The following is a 24,972-nucleotide window of genomic DNA, read 5'->3' on the forward strand; positions in this document are numbered from 1 at the left end:
ACGCCCATCTCCATCCATCACCACTTTTGTAATTTTATATTGTTTTCATTCACCAAATGCGTCTCTTGTTATAGCACTATATAAGCCTTGGCCCTCCATAATCTTGACATCACCTTCCTTCTTTTCCTTGGACAATTTAAACCCTTAACAGTCCATGTTACTACCGTCAAGTCGTTCAATCCCATCTCACTCTACCTAATGTACTTAATAATATTGGATCTAACCAGCCAACAATTATAACACCATCCCAATCATTACCTGTAAGGAACAAGTTACTTACCTGTAACTGTTGTTCTCCAGCATGGGTCTGCCATGGATTCACATGCTCATGAATATTCCCCGTCGTCAGGCTGGGAATCCTCGGTAAAGAAAAAATCAGTATCAGTTTCATTTCTGATCTGTCTTTCAATCACTGGTCTCTGGGTCATACTGCCCCCAGCCAATGACTGCCCTCTCCCTAAGCCCCGGCTCTGGCAGCCATCCTCAGATTTGGTAGCACATAAAGTGGCAGTATGACCAAGTGAAGATCCGCAGAGGGGTAGGAGGGAGGGTTCGCATGTGAATCCATGCCAGATCCATGCTGGAGAACAACAGTTACAGGTAAGTAACTTGTTCCTTCTCTGGCATGGATTCACATGCTCATGAATATAAGAATACATAGCAGTACATACATGCACAACGACGGGAGGTGGCAAAGGCTCAACATTAAGCATTACATCAAAACTCAACATTAAGCATTTCTTACCTCCTCACCAGGCTCACCTGAAGCGAACAGGTTGAGCAGCACTGCTTGGCCGACTCTGGACTCCTCCCTGGAACCCCGGTCGACGCAGTAGAATCTCGGGAAGGTGTGCATCGACCTCCACGTAGAAGCCCTGCAGATGTCCAGCAGGGGCACACTAGACAAGAACGCTGTGGTAGCAGCGATCACTCTGATCGAATGGGCTCTCGGACGGCCGGGCAACTGTCGGTTTGCCAACCGATGACAGTGCATGATGCAGCCGGAGAGCCATCTGGAAATGGAAGCCTTAGAGAGAGCCTTCCCTTGGTTCACAGGTCCAAAGTTCACAAACAGCTGTGATGTCTTCCGAAAACTCTTAGTTCGGTCCACATAGAACTTCAGCGCTCTAGCTACATCCAGCGAGTGCAAAGTCCTCTCGGCCGGCGACGAAGGCGACGGGAAGAAAACAGGTAACACCAAGGGCTCGTTGAGATGGAAGTCCGACGGCACCTTGGGCATGAAGGAGGGGTGCGCCCTCAGCACTACCCTTGTATCGTGAAAGGTCAGGTATGGAGGCTTTCAGGATAGGGCCTGAATCTCGCCCACGCGTCGTGCGGAGGTGATGGCCACCAGGAACGTTGTCTTCCTCGACAGAAACTTCAACGGGGCCGAATGCAACGGCTCGAATGGCGGAGCCATGAGCTTGGTCAGCACCACGTTGAGCTCCCACGCCGGGGCTGGCACCTTCACCGGCTGGAATGATCGAAACAGTCCTTTCATAAATTCCTTCACCAGGCGATGAGACCACAGGGATGACCGCCCTGTAGTTCTGGTGTATCAGGAAATCGCTGCCAAATGTATCTTGATTGAAGCATGAGATAGTCCAGCTTTGGCTAGCGACAGTAGGTATGGTAGCACTTGAGGGGCTGTAATCCTGAGAGGGTTAATCTTCTGTGCACAGCACCAGACAGAGAACCTCTTCCACTTGTGTCCATAGCACTTGAGAGTTTAGGACGCCCTGGCCTTTGCAAGGACCTCTCTGCAGTCAGCCGAGATATTGTATCCTCCAATCTCTAGTGCTGCCAGAGCCAGGCCTGCAAGTTCAGCGACTCCGGGTCGTGATGAAGAATGGCGCATCCTTCTCTGGAGAGAAGATCCGCATCTGACGGCAGTTTGACTGGTGGGGACGCTGACAAGTCCAGAAGGTCCGGGAACCATATCTGTCTCGGCCACTTCGGTGCGACGAGGATCATCCTGCATCGGGACCTCTTGAGTTGTTTGATGAGCCTGAGCAGCGACGCCAACGGAGGGAACGCATAAAGGAACAGGCCATCCCAAGGGAACGAGAAAGCATCACCCATGCTCCTTGGCTGGGGGAACCTGCTGACGAACCTCTGGCACTTGGAGTTTGTCGCCGTCGCGAACAGGTCTATTTGGGGTTTGCCCCATCGCCGGAAGAGACAGGGCTGGGGATCTGGTTCCTCCCTGCTTCCTGATGTAGAACATCGTGGTGGTGTTGTCGGTGAAGATCCTCACCACTTTGCCCTTGAGGGACGGGAGGAAAGACTTGAGAGCCCAGAACCCCGCCCGGAGCTCCAGTATGTTGATGTGGAGCGGCCTCTCCTCCGGGAGCCATAGGCTTCTCGCGTGAAGATCCCCGGTGTGCGCTCCCCATCCTTCTAGGGAGGCATCTGTCGTCACCGTCACCTGATATGCTGGGGTCTGAAAGTCTGTGCCCGCCGCGAGATGCACGCGTGTGCCCCACCATCAAACCGCTTGGTGGAATACTTTGTTGAGCGAGATCTTGTCCTCGAAGCTGCCCATCGCTTGCATCCAACGGGTGTCGAGAAACTCCTGCAAAGGACGCATCCGAAAGCCTGCACAGGCGCACCAGATAGATATAGGAGGACATCATCCCGAGAAGGGATTTGATGGAGCTCACTCTGGCCATGTCTGCGGCCAGCAGACGCTGTACCTTGCCCAGGATAGCCTTCGTTCTTTCCTCCGGCGGCGAGGCCAATCGCGCCATTGTATCGAGCTTGGCTCCCAGAAACAGTGCAACCCTCGATGGGACCAGGTGGGATTTGGGGAAGTTGATGGAGAATCCCAGGTCCGTGAGCAGCTGGACGGTCTTCGCCATGTGTTCGACGGCAAGCTCCTTTTGTTTTGCCCGGATAAGCCAGTCGTCCAGAGGTAGGGGTAAACGTGGATCCCTGCAGGCGCAGCCGCACCGCCACCGGTGCTAGGCACTTGGTGAACACCCTGGGAGCCGACTTCAGTCCGAACGGGAGGGCCTTGAACTGGTAGTGCCGACCTAAGGACCACAAACCTGAGGAACTCTCAGTGCCTTTTTAGAATGGGGATATGAAAGTACGCATCCTCCAAATCCAACGAAGATAGGAAGTCGCCTTCCTCCAGGTGTCCCAGCACATGCTGGAGGGTGACCATCTGGAACTTCTGTGCCTTGATGTACTTGTTCAATCGACGCAGGTCCAGGATGGGGCGCCATCCGCCCGTCTTCTTTCTGATGAGGAAGTATCTTGAGAAAACTCCGGAGCCCAGAAGCCTCTTTGGGACGAGCTCGATGGCACCTTTTTTTGAGCATCGCCTTTACTTCCAACAGTAGTTGAGGGATGTGGTTTTCCTTCCTGGCCACGGTTGGAATGTGGGGACACTTTTTAGGAATTCGAGTGTGTGCCCCTGGGCAAGGGCATCGAGCACCCAACGGTCGGTGGAAATGGATTTCCACACGCTGATGAACCTAGTCAGCCGGCCTGCCACCGGGGTGCTTCGGTGGGGGCCCGACACCACGGCCGGTTCAGTCTTGGTCGCCACTCTTTCTTTAGCTGAGCGTGGAGAGCGGTCGCCGGTAGCCCAAGGGGAACAGCAGGCCTGGGAAGCCCTGCCTGGGCCTCCGTGAGTGTTTTTGATTGTAAAATATATAATAATTGCTTTTCGCGCTCTGAGCGCGGTGCTTGGCCTGCTCCTGCTCCCCCCTCCCACTTCCTGGTCCTCCTCTCCCTCCCCGCCTCCCTGCCCGCCCACCCCCCCTCGGATTGGCTGTGTGCCTGCTTCCCCTCTGGCCTACTCGACGGCCGTTCCCCCCGCTCGCTTCTTTCTTTAGCTGAGCGTGGAGAGCGGTCGCCGGTAGCCCAAGGGGAACAGCAGGCCTGGGAAGCCCTGCCTGGGCCTCCGTGAGTGTTTTTGATTGTAAAATATATAATAATTGCTTTTCACGCTCTGAGCGCGGTGCTTGGCCTGCTCCTGCTCCCCCCTCCCACTTCCTGGTCCTCCTCTCCCTCCCCGCCTCCCTGCCCGCCCACCCCCCCTCTGATTGGCTGTGTGCCTGCTTCCCCTCTGGCCTACTCGACGGCCGTTCCGCCCGCTCGCTTCTTTCTTTAGCTGAGCGGGGAGAGCGGTCGCCGGTAGCCCAAGGGGAACAGCAGGCCTGGGAAGCCCTGCCTGGGCCTCCGTGAGTGTTTTTGATTGTAAAATATATAATAATTGCTTTTCGCGCTCTGAGCGCGGTGCTTGGCCTGCTCCTGCTCCCCCCTCCTACTTCCTGGTCCTCCTCTCCCTCCCCGCCTCGCTGCCCGCCCACTCCCCCCTTCCTCTCCCTATAACCTCCCCCCTCCTGGGCAGCCCTCTGCCCGGCAGCCCCCGCGGCTAAGGGCCCCAGGCCAAGGGCGACTCCTACAGTGCGGCTCCCTGTGTGTCTGCAGGTGTCCGCAGGGGACGCCAGGCGCCAGTTCCACCTGTTCTCCGTTCCCCGGCCCACCCCTCCTACTCCTGGTTACATCCGCATGGGGCCTTGCCTCACTGTATTCACAGTTGAGGTAAACTAGGGTGTTTTTTCTCCCCTCGCAGGATTCTCACACTTAGGTGGCCCGGTACCTAATACGCATTACTGTTTGCTCTGAACTGTGGTAAACTAGGGTGTTTTTCTCCCCTCGCAGGATTCTCAAACTTAGGTGGCCCGGTACCTAATATGCATTACTGTTTGTTTCCTCTAATTGTGGTAACTTGTGCTTGCCGATCACTTCCTGTCTGCGTGCTCTCGTTTCGTCTGTCTCCCCCCCCTCCCTCCTACTCCATGGTGCTCTCTGTCTCACCTATCTTCTCTAACTGCTTCTCCATTGACTATCCTGCTCTCCTCACTAAATCTGGTAGGAAAAAGTTTAAAAAGGACATCCTGGTCTCCAACCCAGGCCTCCCTATCGCTGACACCTACACTAGTGCCTGCTCTAAGGAAACTCTCACTGACATCCTCTTTTTCGTGCCTTCGCCTGACCTATGGACCCTTCATATGGTCTCTGTGCTCTCTCCTTTCTCCTCCTCTCCCATTAATGGTGGCACCCGTTGGGATGTCCTCTTGGCCCCCTTCCGCTCCTCTAAGGCCATCATTAATGTCTACGCTAATGGGACCATCTTGGTCCAAGGCCCTCAGGCCAACCTTCACCTCTTTGATAGACGCTTCCCACACCTCATCAACTTCCTCTCCTCTCCTGCTGTCCCACCTCCTCTATTCTTGGCTACCTTGCCTCTACCCTCCCTCCCTGCCCCCTCTCGTGCTCCTTCTTCACCTCCTTCTTCAACACCTCCGCAGGGCGTACCTCTGATCTGTACCCCTCCCCGGAAGTTCTTCAAGGATGGCAACCTTCTCCACATTGCCACTCTAAATTCTCGCTCTGCCATCAAGCACTCATCTGATATCTGTCACCTTCTTGAGGAACTGGACCTCGACGTCCTCTGTCTCACTGAGACATGGTTCACAGCCAGCTCTGCCACCAGCTTTGACACACTCCTACCTGACGGTTACAAGATCCTCTCCATGCCCAGGCCTAACCGTGCAAGGGGTGGTGTTGCCCTTATCTTCCCTGAGTGGATTCCTGCCACTGTCCCTCCTACGCAGACCTACTCCTCTTTTGAATGTCTTGTCTGCCGACTCTCTCTCTCTCCTAGCCATTCCCTTACCGTGGCTACTATCTATCGGCCACCTGGTCAAATTTCCTCCTTCCTCTCTGAGTGGGCTGACCTCTCCTCCTCACTCCTGTCCTCAACCACTCAACTCCTCTTACTTGGCGACTTCAACATCCACCTGGATGCCTCCAGTCCCCCCACTGGTCTCTTTCGTGACCTCTGCGACTCTCTCTCACTCTCTATTCTCCCGTCTGGGCCTACTCATTCTGCTGGGCACACTCTTGATGCTCTGATCTCTTCTGACCTTCCCCTCTCCGTCCCTCTCTCCACTCCTCTCTCCTGGAGTGATCACTTTCTCCTATCCTCCCACCTCACCCTCCCTACTCCACAGGCAAAGCCACCCTCTTCACTGCCACCCACCTTCTCGGTCATCCGACCCATGAAGCGTGTGTCAGTTGAGGCTTTCGCTGCTACCTTCTCGCCCCCCCCCTGCCCCTTCGGCTGACTCCCATCCTGACACAGCCCTCTCCATGCTCCACTCTGCTATATCTGTTACTCTTGATATCCTTGCCCCCGTCATGAGAATCCGCCTGAAGCCCAAAGCCAAATGTAACTCCTGGTATGACTCGGATCTCGTCACCCTAAAACGCAAGTGCAGGGTTGCAGAGAGGAAATGGCGTGCTTCATGTTCATCCTCTGACAAACTGGCCTGCCGCCTGCTCCAAAGGCAGTACCGGCTCTCCGTTCTCACCAAGAAGAGAGCCCTTATCCAAGCCCGCATCTCTGCGGCATCTAACAACTCCGCCGAACTCTTTAAAATCTGCAAGGAGCTGGCCAACCCTGTTGCAGTCTCTACCTCTCCTGTCCCCTCCCAGACCCTCTGCACTGCACTGGCCTCTCACTTCATCTCTAAAACTCAGGACATCCTGTCCTCGCTCTCCTCCTTTCACCTCCCTCCCTCCCTTCCCGCCTCTTCCTCTGGCCCTTCTGCAGTCACCCCTCCTCCCTCTTTCTCTGCCTTTCCACTTTTCTCTGCTGACGAGGTTTCCAGACAAGTCCGATCTATGAAAGTCTCGTCTAAACAGGTTCACCCCTGTTCCTCCAAAACTATCAAGGACCACATCGACTCCCTGGCTCCTGCCCTGGCTGACTTTTGCAACCACTCCTTCGCCTCTGGAGTCTTCCCTTCCCCCCTCAAGCACTCCCTTGTGCACCCTCTTCTCAAGAAACCCTCTTCCGACCCCTCCTGCCCGGCTAACTATCGCCCTATCTCCATCACTCCCTTCCTGGGCAAGCTCCTGGAGAAACTGGCCATCTCCCAGCTTAACCTCCATGCTGAATCTGTTGGTAGTCTTCGTAATCTGGCTTCAGAGCTGCCAGAAGCATGGAAACTGCTCTCCTGAACATCCGTGAAGACCTGCTCTTGAACCTCGATTCCAACACTCCGTGTGTTCTCATTCTGCTCGATCTCTCCTCTGCCTTTGACACTGTCAACCATGCCATCCTACTCAACCGTCTCCGTGAAAACCTGGGTATCACTGGTCAGGCTCTGGCGTGGCTAACCTCTTTCCTTTCAAATCGACCCTCCCAGGTCCAACTGGGGCCCTTCCTCTCCGACATCTTTTTCTCCACCTGTGGTGTCCCCCAGGGATCTAATCTCTCTCCCTGGCTGTTCAACCAGTATCTGGCACTCCTTGCCCACCGCATCGCCGCTCTCTGCCCGAATTTCCAGTGCTATGCAGACGATACCCAGCTCATTTTCAGGCTACCCTCAGCCTCCCCCTCTCCTTCCCTCATCTCTGACTGTCTGTCTGCTATCCAGGAATGGTGTGCCGCCAATGACCTCTGCCTTAATGCCAGTAAGACTGAAATTCTACCCATCGGTACACCCACTCCCTCCTTCCCTGCAGCGCTCTGGCCTGCCTCCCTTGGCCCCCTCCCTGCTCCTACCTGCAAGGCAAAAAACCTTGGGGTCATCTTCGACTCCACACTCTCCTTCTCTCCTCATATTTCTGACGTCGCTAAGAAGTCACACTACCAGCTGCACCTCCTCAGAGGTATTCTTCCCTTCCTCTCCTTCCCCCAGAAGCTCACTGTCTCCCGAGCCCTGGTTCTCTCGAAGCTGGATTACTGTAACAGCCTCTATCTTAATCTGCCTGCCTCCACTCTCCGCCCTCTGCAACTCATCCAGAACAGAACTGCGAGACTTGTCCTTGGCCTCAAGCCCAGGGACCGTATCTCTCCAGGACTGAAATCTCTACACTGGCTCCCAGTGGCTGCGAGGATAAAGTTCAAAACCCTCTGCATTGTCCACAAGGCCTTCTGGGGCATGGGTCCTAAATACCTTCAACTCTCTCTTCCCAAATATCTTCCTTCCCGAGCCCTTCGCTCATCCGCCTCCAACTCCCTCAGGGTCAGCCGCTTCTCGAAGCAACAAGCTGGGGGTAGATCTCTCTCCGCGGCAGGGGCCTCCCTCTGGAACAGCCTTCCTGCCTCCCTGAAACTCGAGGAGAACCATCTCCGGTTCCGGAAGCACCTCAAAACCTTCCTCTTTGCTTCTGCTTTCTCTCTCCCTCTCCCCTGCTGAACAGCTAATATTCTTCACTGAAACTGCACTGATTCTGCAACTGGACCACTCTTAACGGCCTCGGTCCTGGGCCCAGCCACTCTCCACTTGCACTGATGCCCTGGAACCCCTCTGCACTGCGGGACTGTCTCTGTATCCCTACAGCCCCCCCCCCCCTTTCCCAGCACTTGTTCTGCACTTACCTTGCACTTGCCACCAGCTGGCCCTATTTATTTATTACTTTACGCCACTTACCTTGTACTGCACTTCCCCCCCTCCCCTTCCCCTTGCACTTTTCCCCCTCCCACACCCCTGCACTTGCGCGATCTGAATGACACCTGGCCTAGTAGGATCGTTGTCTGTCTCCCCTTGTTCCTCCCCTCCCCGCCTCGTCGCGCCTTGAAACACCTGTGTATAGGCGCATTACAAATGCCATATCATATCATATCATATCACCTTGCCACCTTGGCCTCCTTCGCGACAACAGCGAGGTCCTCCTGACTTTCCTCGTCCCCTGTAGGCTTCTTGCGACGAGAAGCGGGCCGCTTGACGGTACGTTGAGGAGCCGCCGCCGAATCCCTTGGAGGCACCTTGAGTTCCGAAAAGGCGGATGTTGTTGTTGTAGAACTCCCAAGGCCCGAGCCGTCTCCGTGTCGGTCTTGATGGCCTGAAGGGACTCATCCACTGTCTTCCCAAACAGGTTGTTCCCGTCAAATGGCATGTCCAAAACCTTGGCCTGTACATCCTGGCGGAAATCCGTCGCCTTGAGCCAACCCCTGCCGTCGAAGGCAAACACTGTTGCCCAATTGGCGGAAACCGGTGTCTGCAATGTCCGTGGCCACCGTTATGGCGTGGTCAGAGGCCACCTCACCTTCCTGCAGGATTGCCAGGGCCTCTGCCCTCTTATCGTCGGGGAGGAAGTCCAACAGGGGGGCAATCTTGTACCACAACTCCCTGTCGTAGCGGGCCACGATCGCTAGGGCGTTGGTCGCCTTAATCGTCGTCGTTGCCGACGAGATGACTCGTCGTCCCATGGCATCCAGCTTCTTTCCCTCGCCGTCCGGCGGGGAAGTAGAGGTCGAGGCCGATGCCCCCCCCGCTTTCTTCTTGGCCACTGCTGAAACGACCGAATCCGGGGTCGGTTGTGCTCTAAGGCACAAAGGGGCGGCATCGGGGACCCGGTATTTCTTCTCATACCGGTCCCTCTTAGCAGGTGTCGTGGACGGGTTCTTGAGGAGGGTAAGTCCCTCGTCCCAGATATCATCCAACAACGGCACCGCGAGGACCGTTTTCCTTTTGGCCTCACGCCGTTGGTAAAGGAAGCCTTCCTTCTTCTTCTCTTCGGGGCAGAGCTGAAAAAGCTTGGATGCCCTGGCGATCATGGTGTAAAACAAGCCAATTTTGTCGGGAGGAGACGCCCGGGGAACCGGTGACGGGAGATCAGTCCCGTCGTCACCACCGTCGTCATCCGTCCCCGTCGTGGCCGTATCCGTCCCCGTGTCTTCCCTCGGGGTCGGGGAAGGAGACAAAGGCTGAGCGGGCCATGAGGGCTGAGAAGGTGGGGTTGGATGGATCCTTCTCCTCTTGTTAGGGGGGCTTCCCGACAGACTCGGCCCTGTCGGGTCGTCCGTCGGAGGCAAGGGCAACCTGGTCCTTATCTCCGTGCATAAGGCCTGGATTGCTGTCAAAATGGCCACCGAGTTGTCTTGTGGCCTGGGCTGCGACGGAGGCAACGGTTGCTCCTCCTCCACCGGAGCCTTGTCACCATCACCCTCGTTCTCATCGTCCCCCTCGTCGGGATCTGTCCGTGGGGACGGGCCTCCTCTATGACTTCGACCAGCCCCCCCCCCTCTTTTTCCACCGAGATTTTCACGGGGGTCTTCTCGATGGGCTTAAAAGAGGCTTCCCTCTGCGGGGGCAGGGAAACTCTGGGCCCCGAGGTCGCCTCCACTGGGGGAGCCTCCACAAGCCTCCCCAGGGCTGTAGCGATACCCTCAATAGAGGCCTTGGCGGGGTGAATCAAGGCCTTCACCAACTTGGGTGCGCTTGAGGCCTTCACCTTAGGGGGAGGGTCACCGCCTCGTACCCCTTTGTCCGGTTCCTTCAAGATCGACCGGGGCCTCTCCAGAAGCTTAGCCGGGTTCTCGGACTTTCTCTTCCCCGAGCCAGAGGCGTCGTTGAAGGTGCGCCCTGCCTAGCAGCCGAGGAGCCCGACCGTTCGGCGCTCCCGGTGCCCGTGGACTCGCAGTGCTTTGCCTTCTGTTGGGCCCCTGTCGCCAGGGCGCCCTCACAGGATTTAGAAGACCGCTCGGGTTTCTTCTTCCTCTCACCTGCTGGGCTCTTGCTTTCCAACAAGTTGGCGAGACGGGTCCGACGGTCCCTCATGGTCCGTTCCGACAAGTTCATGCAAAACGCACAGTCCTCCTCCACGTGCGATTTGTTTTCATGAAGGCAGTAGAGGCACTTTGTGTGCTCGTCCTCCATGAACAGCTTCTGTAGCTTGCATCCAGGGCAGTTCCTGAACAGCTTGCCCGGTGTCGAGCTTCCTTTTTCCTGGGCCATGTCCATGAGGTAGGCCTCAGAAACTTCTGGAATCCTCCAAGAAGCGTAGCTTGATGAAAACTTCACCCTTGAGGGGCGTAGAAGATTCCAAAACGGGTCCCTGTTGATCGGAAGTAGAAGCGGTGGAGCTCGAGGCTCTATTTAACCAACAAAATTAGATAAATCTCTTTGAAAAAAGCGCAAACCGCAGGAAAAGCTCGAGAGCTATAGCACGAGGACTCCCAACACTTGAACGTGCAGTAAAAATCTGAGGGTGGCTGCCAGAGGCGGGGCTTAGGGAGAGGGCAGTCATTGTCTGGGGGCAGTATGACCCAGAGACCAGTGATTGGCTACTACTAAGAAAGACAGATCGGAAACGAAACTGATACTGATTTTTTCTTTACCGAGTATTCCCAGCCTGACGACGGGGAATATTCATAAGCCTGTGAATCCATGCCAGACCCCATGCTGGAGAAATGTTTGTACGCTCGATCAACGTATGCTTAAAAACACATGCCCGAACACTCGGGACAACAATATGTTTGAGCGCACTAGTCCTTTAAAGAAGCAGCTGCTGTATTTTAGAGAGAGTGGCTTTACTCCCTTCAGTCCCACTGTGCGTTAAGTGAGTCTTATTATCTGGTCTGATGTCTATGATCCATGAAATCACTTCCTGCAAAACAGCTCACACCTTAGCATGCAAGACTTTTAAAGGTGATAACATGTACCCTAGCCAGATGATTTTTAATTCCTCCCAAGTTTACGGCCTGTGAGATTCCACGCCCTATAGGAGTGTTTGTCTATCATTTATAGTTTGGCTGACTCTCAGCAGAGGGTTGTCACACTTTATCCAGCGGTCCCAGCTGGCCTATAATAGATTGTGTCTTTATGCTAAGGGGCATCAAATGACCACATAGTGCATGCACAAAGTTGTAGCGCAACGTTCATGGGGCCCTCGCATCATCCACTCTGACATATCATATTAAAGTTTACAAAGTATATTTGAGCACAGATATACATTAAAACAAGGCATTTGCATAGTGGCAGACTCCCAAATGTGTAAACCGGAAAGGAAATGTGTCAACCTTTACCAAAATGTTCTTGATTCTTACTCGTTAAGAGCTAAGTCTGGTCATAGGTTTGGCATGCACGTGAGCTGAAGCCGGCCTGCGTTGGGCAGGCAGACTGTCTAGCTTCAATAATATGCAGCAGTATCAAAGGAGATCCTTCCGTATCATCAGTTACCTCTGCTCTTCCCAAGTCAAGCTCAGACTCAGTTTCTCATGACCAGACCTCTAGGGCCAGTCAGTCTTCAAATGTCCAGAGTGTTAAAGTAGATGTGAAACCCTGGAGTAAAAAGGCATAACCAGGCTTTAACAATCTGGAGTATTTTCATTGTTTTGCCAGGCATAGCTGGGGCGCACAGCAGAATTGCCTTTTCTGTCTGGCCGCTACTCATCAAAACGAAACTTGCTGGAGGAAAACCAGGGCATTCCTATGGAATCTGTCAGTTGTTATAACCTGTTAAAAGCAGCCAAATTCCTTAAGACTCCATTGTAAATGCTTTCCACAAGCATTTACATTTTTCCCTGCAAAGTGCAAACTAGAGTGTTAACCTGTTTTACCCAGGTTCCATTTCCTATTTTTTTTAGGTCTTTGTAGTGCAAATTACCAAAATTGCATGGAGAGGACCAAAGTGCATGTAAATCTAAACCTAGGTGGGCCCCAGAGCGCAATTTACACCTTTTTGAGAATGTTGGTGAGGGTGGAAATGTAGAAGGTGAAATCTGGGGATGACAGGTAATTTCATTTATAACCATGTGTCTCTTTTTGTTATTACAGATTAGTCTGGTGAAAGGAAATGGAAAGTGCTAACAATACTCATGGTGCAGGATTTCTTCTGACCCAGTTCTCCACCGTCTTGTGGGTGAACTATGTGTTCTTCCTGCTCTTTCTGACCATCTACCTAGTGACCCTGTTAGGAAACCTTCTTCTGATCCTGCTTCGAAGAATACATTCTCATCTGCAAACGCCAATGTACTTTTTCCTTAGCCACCTTTCCTTCTTGGACATCTGCTATACCACAACAAGTGTCCCCAAATTGTTAGCCATTTTCCTGATCAATGACACATACATTTCGTTCTTGGGCTGCGCTACACAAATGTTTTTTTCGTTGACACTGGGAGCTACAGAATGCCTCATCCTGGCAATCATGGCATACGATCGCAGTGTGGCCATTTGCAACCCTCTGCGCTATCCCGTCCTGATGAGCCCCAGGACCTGCATCCTGTTGACCTCTGCCTGCTGGATCAGTGGACTTGCAAATTCATTTCTCCACACAACATTCACATTCCGCTTGCCATTCTGCAAGTCCAGAGACATGAGGCATTTCTTCTGTGAAATCCAGCCACTTCTGAAGTTGTCCTGCGCCGACACCCGCGCCCATGAGGTGGCCGTGTTTGCTTCCGCTGTTGTCATTGGCCTCTGTGCTTTCCTCCTGACCCTCTTCTCCTACTTCCAAATCATTGTCGCCGTTCTACGCATCTGCTCCTCTGAGGGGAGGTCCAAGGCCTTCTCCACTTGCTCCTCCCACCTCATGGTTGTCATCATATTTTATACGACTATCATGACAGTTTATATGAAGCCAATTTCCAGCTTCAACCCCGAAAGGGGGCGGGTCATTTCTGTATTTTATACCGTGTTGATCCCAATGTGTAACCCCATTATATATAGCATGAGAAATACTGAAGTTAAGGAGGCCTTCAGGAAAAGCATATTAAAAAAATGTTCTCCCTCAAAATGTTGAACTGGGTTTTTGGAAGGGTCCCTTTTCAACTCTTTCAAAGTTAATACGTTGTTGTGGATATCCCCATGATCTACAGACAATGGTCTGCAATGTCTTTTGTATAAAAACCTATTCTTCTGAGAAGTCTATGCAACACATTATATATCAGAGATTCCAGCTTTCATTTACTGCAATTGGACGTAGTTAAATCGTAGTAGTCATACTAAAGTTGAGGTTATGTGGCATAATATAGTATACATTTTCAACACACAATACAATTAACTACATTTTCAACTTGACAATGAAAGTTCACCAAATCTGACATGTAAATGTAAAAGATTGAATACATCAGAGCACACCTGCCACATTGTAGCATTAAGGGCATAGAGTGTCTTTATTATCATAGGATAATGATCCATCATCAAGTTATGGTCTGGAGGCAAGGCCGAGGGCCATAAATTGAGGAAGGGTCATTATCCAAAGCAGCATTTACCCCTCCTGAGGTCTAGAAGGCTATTAGCACATAATGGTAGAAGCAATACATGTTAGCATAATAATGAGAAAGTAAATTGACAAACTAAGTAAATTAAATGTGGTTTTAGTTTGTAGTATTTAAATAACAGGCTTGCATTCATATGTTTAGCATTTCAATTACAAAGTTGGTCAAGGAGAGGGTTTAACATGAGCATGCATTAAGGGACGTGTGAAAGTAAAAGGTTTCTCTTTAAGAAAGTGAAAGCATTTCCTCAAGTTTTAGCTTTCTCGTTGGTGTGCTAAACAGAATGCTGCAGTTTAAAGAAAGGGTTCTTGTTGAAAGACTTCTTGAAGTGTCTCGTTGAAAGACATCTTGCCTAGAAATTGTATTCTATGACAAGACAGGAGGCTCATATTATGCATTACAATCTTTACTCTGAAACCACAGCAGCAAAGAAAATACTTTTACAAACAAAAAAGTTTCCACAACACAACTAGATAGAGTTCAATGTCAATGTATGGGGAACTCCCCAATCCATCATGGAGGACAGGTCATGCCCTGCAGGGGACCAATGAGCAGGGACCCTCTTCTATATATGTCCATTACTCTAACCCCAACCCCTCTTTCTTTGCTGCTGAAATCCACAAGCTAAGTCACTCCTCCTAGTTCTTGACTTCGTGTTGAATTTATGGAGTTTAGAGTGCTATTTATTTATGTTATTAATGTTATTTTGATGAGTTTGGGGTTTTATTACACTGTACTGTGGAAATGGTCATGTATTTTTCATGTTCCGTTGGTAACTGGCTGAGTGCCGTGTTCGTGTGCGAACGCTGACCTGCAGGTCACATTCATGCTTTGTAATGCTCCGCTGGGAGCATTCTGCTTCTGCAGTGTTTGTTTATATTTCTTCAGCCCTGAGAGGCCTTCTAATCAGGCTGCGGCTAAGTGTGAAATTCTTTCCCTCCAGGCAGTGTTATTTTTAGCAGCTGCCCCAGCCCCAGAGCCAGCGCACGTTTCCCACAGGTGGTTTGGGAACGCTTGAAATTCTTTTCACTTGAGAGGAAGTTTTGTTTTTGTTTTTCTACAAGTTCATTATGTAAGCGGCAGTAGGAACCTGCGCGCATTTTTTCCATGAGTGTAAGGGCTGCAGCTTCTTTTACTCATTAACTTCCCGCACGTCGTGTGTGTGTGTTTTTATGTTTACATGCGCATTGTCATTAGTTGCATACAGGCTAAGCCTGTCCTGGGGATCCGGCTGGGGGGGGGGGGGGCAGTTTGCTAGGCCCTCCTTTGATGGGAGTAACTTCCATGAGCATTCCTGAAAAGGGCAGCTGTGTCCTCTTTTTAGAGTGAAACGCTTGTATTTCTACATTTAATTTTATATAGATCTATGGTGGTGAGGGATGTTTCAGCCCACAAGAGGCATAGCTCAAGGAGAGGTTTGCAGGTTTACCAGGCCTGCCCGCCTTTGGCGGTATACACATGTGGATGCGAATGTGTATTTATTTATAGGTATTCACATTAATGTTTATATTTATTCATATAATATATATATATATTTGAAATTGATATTTTATTTTGTGTTTAAATTGATATTTTCAGTATATATTAACACCAGTTCGCCTACTGAAAGGTGCTTTGCCTTCTTGGTACGTGCTATACCCTGTTTAGCTTCAGGTTCTGCCTGAATTCTATGGGGAGGTTAACCCCTCGTATACTGCTGGTTTCCACACCCTGCGGGGGTGACCAGTTTCAGGTACTCTGGTGGTGCTCTGGAATGGTACCGTCACCTGCTCGGTGGCAGGATTGGCTTGTGTTTCTGCAAGGTGATCCCTCGTATACTGATGGTTCCACACCCTGCTAGGGTGAGCAGTTGAGGTACACTTCATCAGTGTATTCCTCACTTAAAGTTGGCAACTTTGTCGGTGTGCTGCATATGGCGTTGGTGATTACCTTAACGGTTTGTGTGCCATAACCTGTTTGGTTTCAGGTTTCTACCTCAGTTCTAATGCAAGGTTACCCCTCGTGTACTGCTGGTTATCACGCCCTGGCCGGGCAAACAGTTGAAGGCACAATTGCTCAGGGTATTCCTCCCTTATGGTTAGCAGTCTGTTTAGATGCTGCATATGACAGATGTCATTATTTCGGTAAGCACACCGTAGCCTGCTTGGTTTCAGGCTTTGCCTGGATTCTGCGGCGAGGGACCCCCTCGTGTACTGCTGGTTGCCACACCCTGCTAGGGTGAGCAGTTAAGGTGCACTTGCCCATTGCTCTCTTTTGCTAAACATTATGTTTAAGTGATGAATGGAACACATTGGAGTGTTCAGAATTGTCAGTGGCCCGGATAGCTCGGTAAGTAGCAGCTTATAGAAGGGCCGGGGGGGTTTGGACCCCTGTGAGGGCGTAACCCCTCTTCTTTTGGATATTTTATATGTCTATTTTATATTATTTATTAAGTACTTTAAAGAAAAGAGTGTGTGGAGGTTGTGGTAAAACAGACCCATGTGGGGGGTTGTACCTTCCTCTATAGACACTGGTGTTAACCTTCGTCTTTTAGTTAAACTTCTGTCGCCCTTTACCGTAGTTAGTTTCAGGACAACTCAGTCCTTCCTTAGGTCTTGCTTTCCCCGATATCAATTGCTCCACCCAACACCTGTGCTGATTAAGCTGCTGTATTTTCTCCCATCATGAGGAAGAAACAGATGATGCGTTATGCCTCTGTTGAGGTCTGCAGGGCTGGAGGCTCTCTATAGTGGGGACGGGGTTTCCCTTACTATTTGTCCCATTGGACATTCTTTTTACTATTGAACTGTTGGTGGAGACAGGGTCAGCTCGTGGGTAACTGTTCAGTTTTGTTGCATGGCAAATTGAGCAACCGTGTTCTACTTGGAGAAAGTGTTTGGGAAACACTTGATGATATCAGATATACGAGTTGCCAAACAATAACTTTAGGGCGCTTGCCCCATGGGTTTTCCTCCCAAATCTTGGCCTGTGGTTCAACTAACCGTCTAACAGTGTGTTGCACTTTCTCCTCTGCTCGAGGAGTTCAGGCAGGCTTTTGTACCCTCAAAAGCGTTGCTTAATCTCTTTTGTTGTGTATATATATATAGACATATACATTTTCTACAGTGCACCGATTAGGGTGCTGTTTTTTTCTCATCCGTGCTGACCCTACTGATACAGGTTCCTAATTTTGGAGAGGTCTAAATAAGTATTTTATCCTGCTGAGATCGATAAGTGAACACTTCACGTCACACACCGTTCGTAATAGTGATATGCACCACTCATATACCTGAGGGTTCGTAGTACTGTATAAGTACTGTTTGCTATGGACAATGTGCTTCATTTTCTTTTTTCCCTGATTCCCTTAGTGGCCAGTCAGCCTCACACGAATACAGAGACTCAGATCTCGGGTTGGAGGGGACAGTGGTCCCAGATTTCTTTCACAACCTGTATTTACGAGGCATTGATCATTTTTCCCTGAGATCTTTCCCCCTCATTCCCATGCTCGTCATCCTTGGGGGATATTGTATCATGATATACACCACGTGGAGTATCGCCCGTTGGTTTTTCTGGTTTTTCTTTTACAGGAGTTCAGACTCAGGGCCAGTGGAGACTCGCACTAAGCATTTCCCTCCCGTCAGTTACTTTCCTTTGCGCTAATTCCTGGTATTTCAACAGGTTAAGCGGAGCCTGTCCACGGTCAGGGGGTTGGTTAGAGTGTATTTATTTCTCTTAAGGGTGTTAAAAGCGGGGTTGTAATGTGGTCCTCAGGGTAGCCTTCTTCTGGGTTGCAAGGTTTTTTTCCCTTGGTTAAGTGGGGGAAGGTTCTCCTCATTTGTGAAGGCTCAATATTCCCCTTGGTGAGATAGAGGGGTCTGGGAGTGATACTAATCTCCCTTCCAAGTTATTATGACCCTCTATCACAATGTGTTCCAGCGTCTCTACATTAACTGTCAGAAGGTGTCTGCCAGTACGATTCCCAGAGGGCTGGGATATTTATATTCAGTTAATGACTTGATTCTCCTAGTCACCTGCATGGCAGGTGGACCTTTGGGTTTTCACAAGAGTTTGTTTTTACAATAAGGTGCCAGCTCAGGGTGCTGTGAGCTTCAAGGCTCTCCAATTTGACTGAAATAGAGGTTAGTCCTCTTCTGGTGTGCAGCTTCAGTTTAACTATTTAGTGATCGCTTCTTTGCAGTTTAGAGTCTTGCTAAGACTTGGAATTGGATGTCACTATGATGGTAGCGATTGGATGTAAGATACATTTTTTCTCCTTGCCAGGTTTGGCCTCTTAAGGATCAGGTTTGTAAATATCTGCTTCTTGTCATGGTTGCAGAGTTCTTCTTCAAGTGTTCGGAAGGTCTGACGGTCTCCGGTTGGCGGTTTGACAGGTTTAGCTTCTCAGGTGGGGCCCCTCTCTTCCATTCTGCTTCGGCCTCCAGAGGACATCCCTCCTTAGTATACACATATGTCTGAAGACAATTGTGGGTTAAGTCTATGGCTTTTCAGCTCTGCTCAGGATGGGTCATCCTGTTACAAATTTATAAAATGATTTTGACTCCCATTTTACCTTTTTGAAGATGTGTCTTTCCCTCTTGGTTCCCCAGTGTAGTTATGTGACATGCCCTGATCCTAATGCAATATCTTCCTTTAATGCATGGGATGGAACCTAAAAGACTTTCCCCCTTTGGGGTACTTTTTCTTTATCTCCAGGAGAGCTCTGTGCTTATTTTCTTTGGTTTGCTTTCTAGGATCCCAAAGATGATATTAATTTAAATGTTTTAAATGTTTTATTGGACAACAGAGGCGTTTTTTACAGAGGAGTTTTTGTCCTATCCTATTAGTAGGAAAACTTTGTTTAAGGGTTTTTTCCCCTCTTTAACCAGTTGGTTTTGGCGGCCTGTAAGGAACACTGGAATTGGCACAATTTCCTGTTTTCTTGCATTTGACGATGCCTTATAAGACAGTTTTCGGGCAAACTAGTCTTGGTCAATTCTCTTGCGATCAGCTGATTGATTTCATGAAAGCATAAAAATGTTTTTTCCTTTCCTATTATTTTATTATATTTTATTATATTGGCTCTATTGTATGGATCATGTTGTACTAATAAGATGCAAGGGCTTTGAACTTGCATAATATGAGCCTCCTGTCTTGTCATAGAATAGCTAATCCCCCACACTAACGTGAGATGGGGGTTTAGATTCTATTAAAGACAAGGAGGCGATTATTATCCCACCCACCCACCCTGGATATGATGTGATATGACAATTGTGACACGCATGTACACAGGTGGTTCAAGAGAGAACATTCTTTGGTTTGTTGTTTTTCCCAACCACCCACCCTTCTTGTTTGTTGTTCTTACAGCCACGAGTTGAGGTTCTCATCAGGAGTGTGGCTCGCAGTAACAAGTTGTGGAGTGCGTGATTTTGGATGAGAAGTCCTATCCAGAAGAACTTCGGCATAGATTCAGGCTGCGAGAAGGTGGAGATCTCCAGTTTCGTTGGATTCTTTCTCCGCGCTACGCAGTTCAACCGTTTCATTGGACTTCTGGTGCAAGACAGCTGCAGAAAGAGGGGTTGGGGTTAGAGTAATGGACATATATAGAAGAGGGTCCCTGCTCATTGGTCCCCTGCAGGGCATGACCTGTCCTCCATGATGGATTGGGGAGTACCCCATACATTGACATTGAACTCTATCTAGTTGTGTTGTGGAAACTTTTTTGTTTGTAAAAGTATTTTCTTTGCTGCTGTGGTTTCAGAGTAAAGATTGTAATGCATAATAATCGCCTCCTTGTCTTTAATAGAATCTAAACCCCCATCTCACGTTAGTGTGGGGGATTAGCTATTATTGTTTCCCTGTCTGCTTGTGAGGTCAGAATGTTCAGAATGTAGTCAATGCCAGTAGTTATTGACTGCACTCCGAACATTCTGATTGGCTGAGTGTAGGTGCTTATTGGTGATATTACTAGAGTGGTTTTCATGTTGTAAAGGAAGATGCACATAAACTTGCTTTTTTGCCTGTGATGTTCTAGGGACCCAAAACACCACACTGTGAGACAAATATCTAAAAACCCGCCACTTTGATTTTCGAACTCTTCAGCATGCACCGAGACATTATGGGGAGCTGTGCACAAAACAAAAACGACCTTCCCATTCCCCTCCCAAATGAACACCAGTTGGGAGCACTCAGAGCTATTTCCATGCTACTCCCGAGCCTTCCCTGCCGTGGGCCCTTTCAGTTAGGTGGCATTGGTGGTCCTTTGCCAGAGAATGTGGTTGGGTGCTGGGTGCACGAGTGGGCAGGTTACATAAAAATCATTTCGGACGGTGTTGTAAATAAAACACTGCTCTCCCTCCCTGCCCCCCGCCCCTGTTACCGTTTCGTGTGAGTGAGGTTCTTTCATTTCTTTGTTTTCTTCCCTATAGTGAAGGCTTGGGGGCTTCGTTCTCCCTTTTTCTCCTGTGGTCCGGGGGCCAATTTCATTAGTAGTGTGGGGCCGGAGGGGGGGCATTGGGTACACTTTCCGGAAGGCTCGGGGGTGTCCATACAGTACGCAGCATGTTTCCTTGGCCAAGGTTTCATTTCTTCTGTCTCTGGTCCTGGAGTGCGGTGTGCGGCTGTGGTCACCAGGGGGCAGTGTGGTGTACAGTTTGCCTCCCTTTCTGTGTCACTCACTGAAGGTAGAGGTTTTTAAGCATTGCGTGGGGATCTTTTGTGGGGTAAAGGCCAAGCCTTACGCCCCTGGTTGTGTGGGCTTTTTGGGGGACAGTGGAAATTAAAAAAAAAGAATAATAGTGACTAAATAAAAGAAACTGCCAGGTCACATAATAATAGTTAAAGAATCTGCTAGGTCTCCAGTAGGGTTCTTTCCTTTATAGGGTAATATCTGGCCTCTGTGCCTGTGGCAGGTGGCTGGCAGTCAGGCATATGTAGGGGGAGCAGGCATCGGAGCAGGGCTATTTATAGAGGAGGAATAGTCAAGTATTTGGGAACTATTTTTTGAAACTTCCCATTTCAAACATATACAGGAAATAAGCCCAGAGCAGGGGATTTATCCTATGTGATTGGTAAAAGACAATTGTGGGGGTTTTATTAGGGGGAGGTGCACGTTCATAAAAGGCTCAAGTTCTATTTGGGGCAGGATGGCAAATCAGGGTGCTATGATAGAGGGTTTGGTGGATGCTCAGTCTTTGAGGGAGGCGCTTAGCATTATCAGCAGAGCACCAAAAACTCAGCTTGAAGGGGCAATACAAGAGGTTACGGCTGTGAAGGGGCCTGGTGAGAGGAGGCCAGAGTGCAGAGCTGCTTTGGGCAGAGCCCTCGGAGCGGTAGTGGCTTGCAGCCCGTCAGCAGGGAGGGGAGATGTATGGAAAAAAAGGGCCAGGCAGAGTAGGAAGGGTGTACCCAGAAGGGCAACCAGAAGTAGGGGAGCGGACGATGGTGGAGTAGGCAGGGGGCCGGGAGCAGGTGGGGTGGTCATGGGTGCTAGTGGAGGGGGTGTTGGGGCGGAGGTGGGTGCAGGGCAAGTTGGTGAGGATGTTAGGGTTGGATTGGACCAAAAGAGGTGCGGAGGTACCGAGGGGCTGAGGTGTAAAATGCCTGCAGAAGAGTGCAGGGGGGAGGAGGAGGACATTATCTCCAGTAGATAGCGGAGAAAGGGGAAGGTATGGTGCGACCTCCCCACAAAGTAGTGTAGTACACGGAGGGAATGGTACAGCCCCGATGTTCGTGAAAGGAGAGGGTTTGAGAGCGGCCCCTTTGGCAGGTGGAAGAGGACAGCCTAGCGGGTGCAGTACAACCCCTAGCATGACAGTACAAAGGATGGAGGAGGGAACCCCTTGCCAAAGTAGAGAAGAGCAGGAAGGGGTTGGTGCAACCCCACCAAGAAGTCGACACAGGTGCATCGGGGCAGACGCCCCGTGCTTGCGGATAGAGGATTTGCCCGGCCCGGGCGTGCGCTCTCAACTTGAATGGTATATGGCGGAGGAGGATGAATTTGAGGATGAAAATTGTTTGGGTTGGGGGATAAGGATAAAGGAGAGTTATTTGGGAGAGAAAAGGTGTGGAGGGGTTTAAGGTTTGAAGAGGAAGATGGGGCTGGGTGTAGCAGGAGTTCTAGAAGACAGTGGGGAAATTGGCCTGGAGACTCTGCTGATGTTTTTTGTCCTCGCAGAAGGAGCCGGCTGAGGAAAGAAAGGAGGAGTGGCGATGTGGAGGCCAGGATGACACGTCTGGTTGATGGCGGGGCAACAAGAGTTGAGCAAGAAAGGGAATGGTCAGCAGCATGGGTCAGGCTGAGTATTATGTGTGGGACATTCGGGGGGCGTTAGGGCACCTGGCGCAGGTGGGAGATGGATAGGGTGTCCACAAGGGCATTGGTGAGGGCGAGCAGGAGAAGTGTCTCCTCAGTTGAAGTACAGACCGACAAGGTCACAGAGCCAGTGGCCCAAGGGGCGGTGGAGGATCTTACGGAAAGGACATGTTAGAGTACAGAGAAGACCAAGAAGATGCCTCATATAGGCATTACAAAGCCACTGGGGGCACATCTGATGGTGGCAACCAAAGAGAAAATATGGGCAGGAGAGTTTGTGGAAGTGTTTAAACTATTAGACAGGGATGTGAGAGCAAAGGAAAGGGCCAAAGAAGAAGAGCGGGAGTTGGCTTCAAGACCAAGGGTACCGGTGACAATTGAGAATTGGACATCAGCAATTATAATATATGCTAACATTTATTGCGAAAAGTTCCCTGAGAGGTGTTTGGCTTTGTTAAAATATATGGATGTAATTAGAAAAGCCATAACGAGTTTTGGGGAGGTTGCATGGGTGAGATATGATGAGGAATTTAGGTCTAGGATGGGTGAGGACAACCAACCGGTACAGGGAGAGATCAATATGATCTTATGGTTACAGTGGATGCCGCCTACGCGTCCAGCACCAACACTGCATGCATACAGCAAACGCTTTACCCGTGCCTTACTGGCCCTTTCATGGTCGCCCTACCTTCGATGGGGTGGGGGGAGGTGGCAGGGGTCAGCCATCAGCAGCATAAGGAGGGATGCTCTAGAACAGTGTGCAAATTTAGGCACGAGTGCAGTAGATGTGCGGGCGGTATCCCATTACACAATGTTTTGCAGCAGGGTATAGAGGGACGTGGTGTGGGGCAGGGCAAGGAGTTGTGGGGAAAGGCCTATACTCCAGTTAAGGTGGAGGTGTTGGAAATATGGCTCAGTTTTTACCCAGATAGGGATGGGGCCAGGATTTTGAAGGATCTGCTCGGGAGAATTTGGAAGTGGTAAGGGTGAAGCTGCAGAAGTAGGTGGTGGTTGGAAGAATGATTGGCCCGTTTACGGATTGGCCAGGTGGCTTCTCCTTTAAGGGTCGTGCCTAAGAAAGCAGCCAGGGAATTCACATTGATTCATCATTTATAATGGCCAGAAGGTATGTCAGTGAATATCTTCATTTCACAGTAAGATGTTGGGGTGTCCTATGCCAGTGTGGATCAGGCAGTGGGCTTAGTGAGGAAGGAAGGGCATGGTGCGTTCATGGCCAAGTGCAATATCAAGGCGGCTTTTCGTTTGTTTCCGGAGCTTTTCGTTTGTTTCCAGTGCATCCTGAGGATTTGTAGTTCCTGGGGATGCGGTTTGAGGGTCAGATTTACGTTGACAAAGCGTTGCCAATGGGCTGCGCAGTTTCATGTGCATTGTTTGAGCGTTTTAGCTCTTTTCTGCAGTGGGTTTTTACTTACAGTTCTATTTTGAAGGAGTTTTGCATTATTTGGACTACTTTCTGTTCATCAGTAGGGCGGGCAAAGAACAGGAATGTCAGTGGGTGCTAGAGCTTTTTCAGACATTGATGCAGGATTTGGGAGTGCCATTGGTGGAGAATAAAAGTGAAGGGCCAGCGGTGGTTTTGACTTCTTAGGAATAGAGCTAGATTCAGTGGCCCTGACCTCATGCTTGCCGTATGAAAAGGTAAGCAAGTTGGTAGCATTGCTGGAGAAGGCGATAGAGGCCCACAAAATGAAGCTGGTGGACATTAAGAGTTTAGCAAGGCATTTCAATTTTGCATGTTAGGTGGTGGCCCTGGGTTACAATTTTTGCAGGAATATGGCTCGTTCTATGGCTGGGAAGAAGTATCCACATCACAGGGTGAGTATTTCAGAAGCGTTCAGGGAGGATTGCAAGATTTGGCTACGATTTTTGGAAGAATTCAATGAAGTGTCAATGGAGTTGCAGGGGCTCCGGTTGCATGGGAAGTTCAAGTTTTTTCATATGCGGCAGGTTCAGGAGGTTTTGGAGTGTACTGGAGGGGTAAGTGGTGTACCGGAAAGTGGCCTGAGCAGTGGCAGAGAGGAGGGAGGAGCATAGCCTTTTTAGAGTTTTTCCTGTTGCTAGTAGCACTGGAGTTGTGGGCAGAGAGTTGCAGAACAAGAAAGTGAATTTTAATATCGACCATGAGGCAGTGGTCAACATTGTGAACAGGCAGTCACCTGGGGCCCAGAGGGTAGCCAGGGTAATGAGAGAATTTGTACTGTGTTGTCTGAAGTTGTATGTAGTGTTTAAATCGCTGATGCATTATCTCGTTTTCAGTGGCAGAGATTTTGTGGGATGGCACCAGAAGTGGATGTGAGCGGGCATCGGATCCCGTAGGAGCTGTGGTGGCTAGGAAACTGAGAGTACTGCATTTAGTAGAGGGTTCTCTAGCCCCTGCGTCTAGGGCTACATACAAGAGGGCATGGCTGGACTTTCTAAAAGGGGGGGCACACAGTTGGAAGGGTACGGTGGATGCAGAGGATAGAAGAAGGGATGATGTGGTTGAGTTTATATTGGGGTGTATGGACAAGGGTTGGTCTAGGGCAATGACAGCAGGGAAATTGGCAGGCATTGCTTTTTTATGGGAAATGGTTTTGCGGCTTTCATCCCAATGGGGGCGAAATGGCATGTAGGATGTTGGAAGGATGGG

General features: G+C 50.2%; 1 protein-coding gene across 1 annotated transcript; it reads left to right on the top strand.

Annotated features, from left to right (window-relative positions):
* The first annotated feature begins 12,609 nt into the window (after window positions 1-12,609).
* Window positions 12,610-13,554, top strand: LOC138527456 (olfactory receptor 10A2-like). Its single transcript, XM_069638657.1, has one exon. The coding sequence runs from the start codon at window positions 12,610-12,612 to the stop codon at window positions 13,552-13,554; it is 945 nt and encodes a 314-aa protein (XP_069494758.1).
* Window positions 13,555-24,972: the final 11,418 nt, after the last annotated feature.

This window comes from Ambystoma mexicanum, chromosome 1p (genome assembly GCF_040938575.1).
Source record: "Ambystoma mexicanum isolate Mex_15411 chromosome 1p, UKY_AmexF1_1, whole genome shotgun sequence".
NCBI classification, from domain to species: Eukaryota; Metazoa; Chordata; class Amphibia; order Caudata; family Ambystomatidae; genus Ambystoma; species Ambystoma mexicanum.

Excerpts from the sequence above, each read along its gene's own strand:
- LOC138527456 (XM_069638657.1), top strand. The coding sequence starts at position 12,610 with ATGGAAAGTGCTAACAATACTCATGGTGCAGGATTTCTTCTGACCCAG.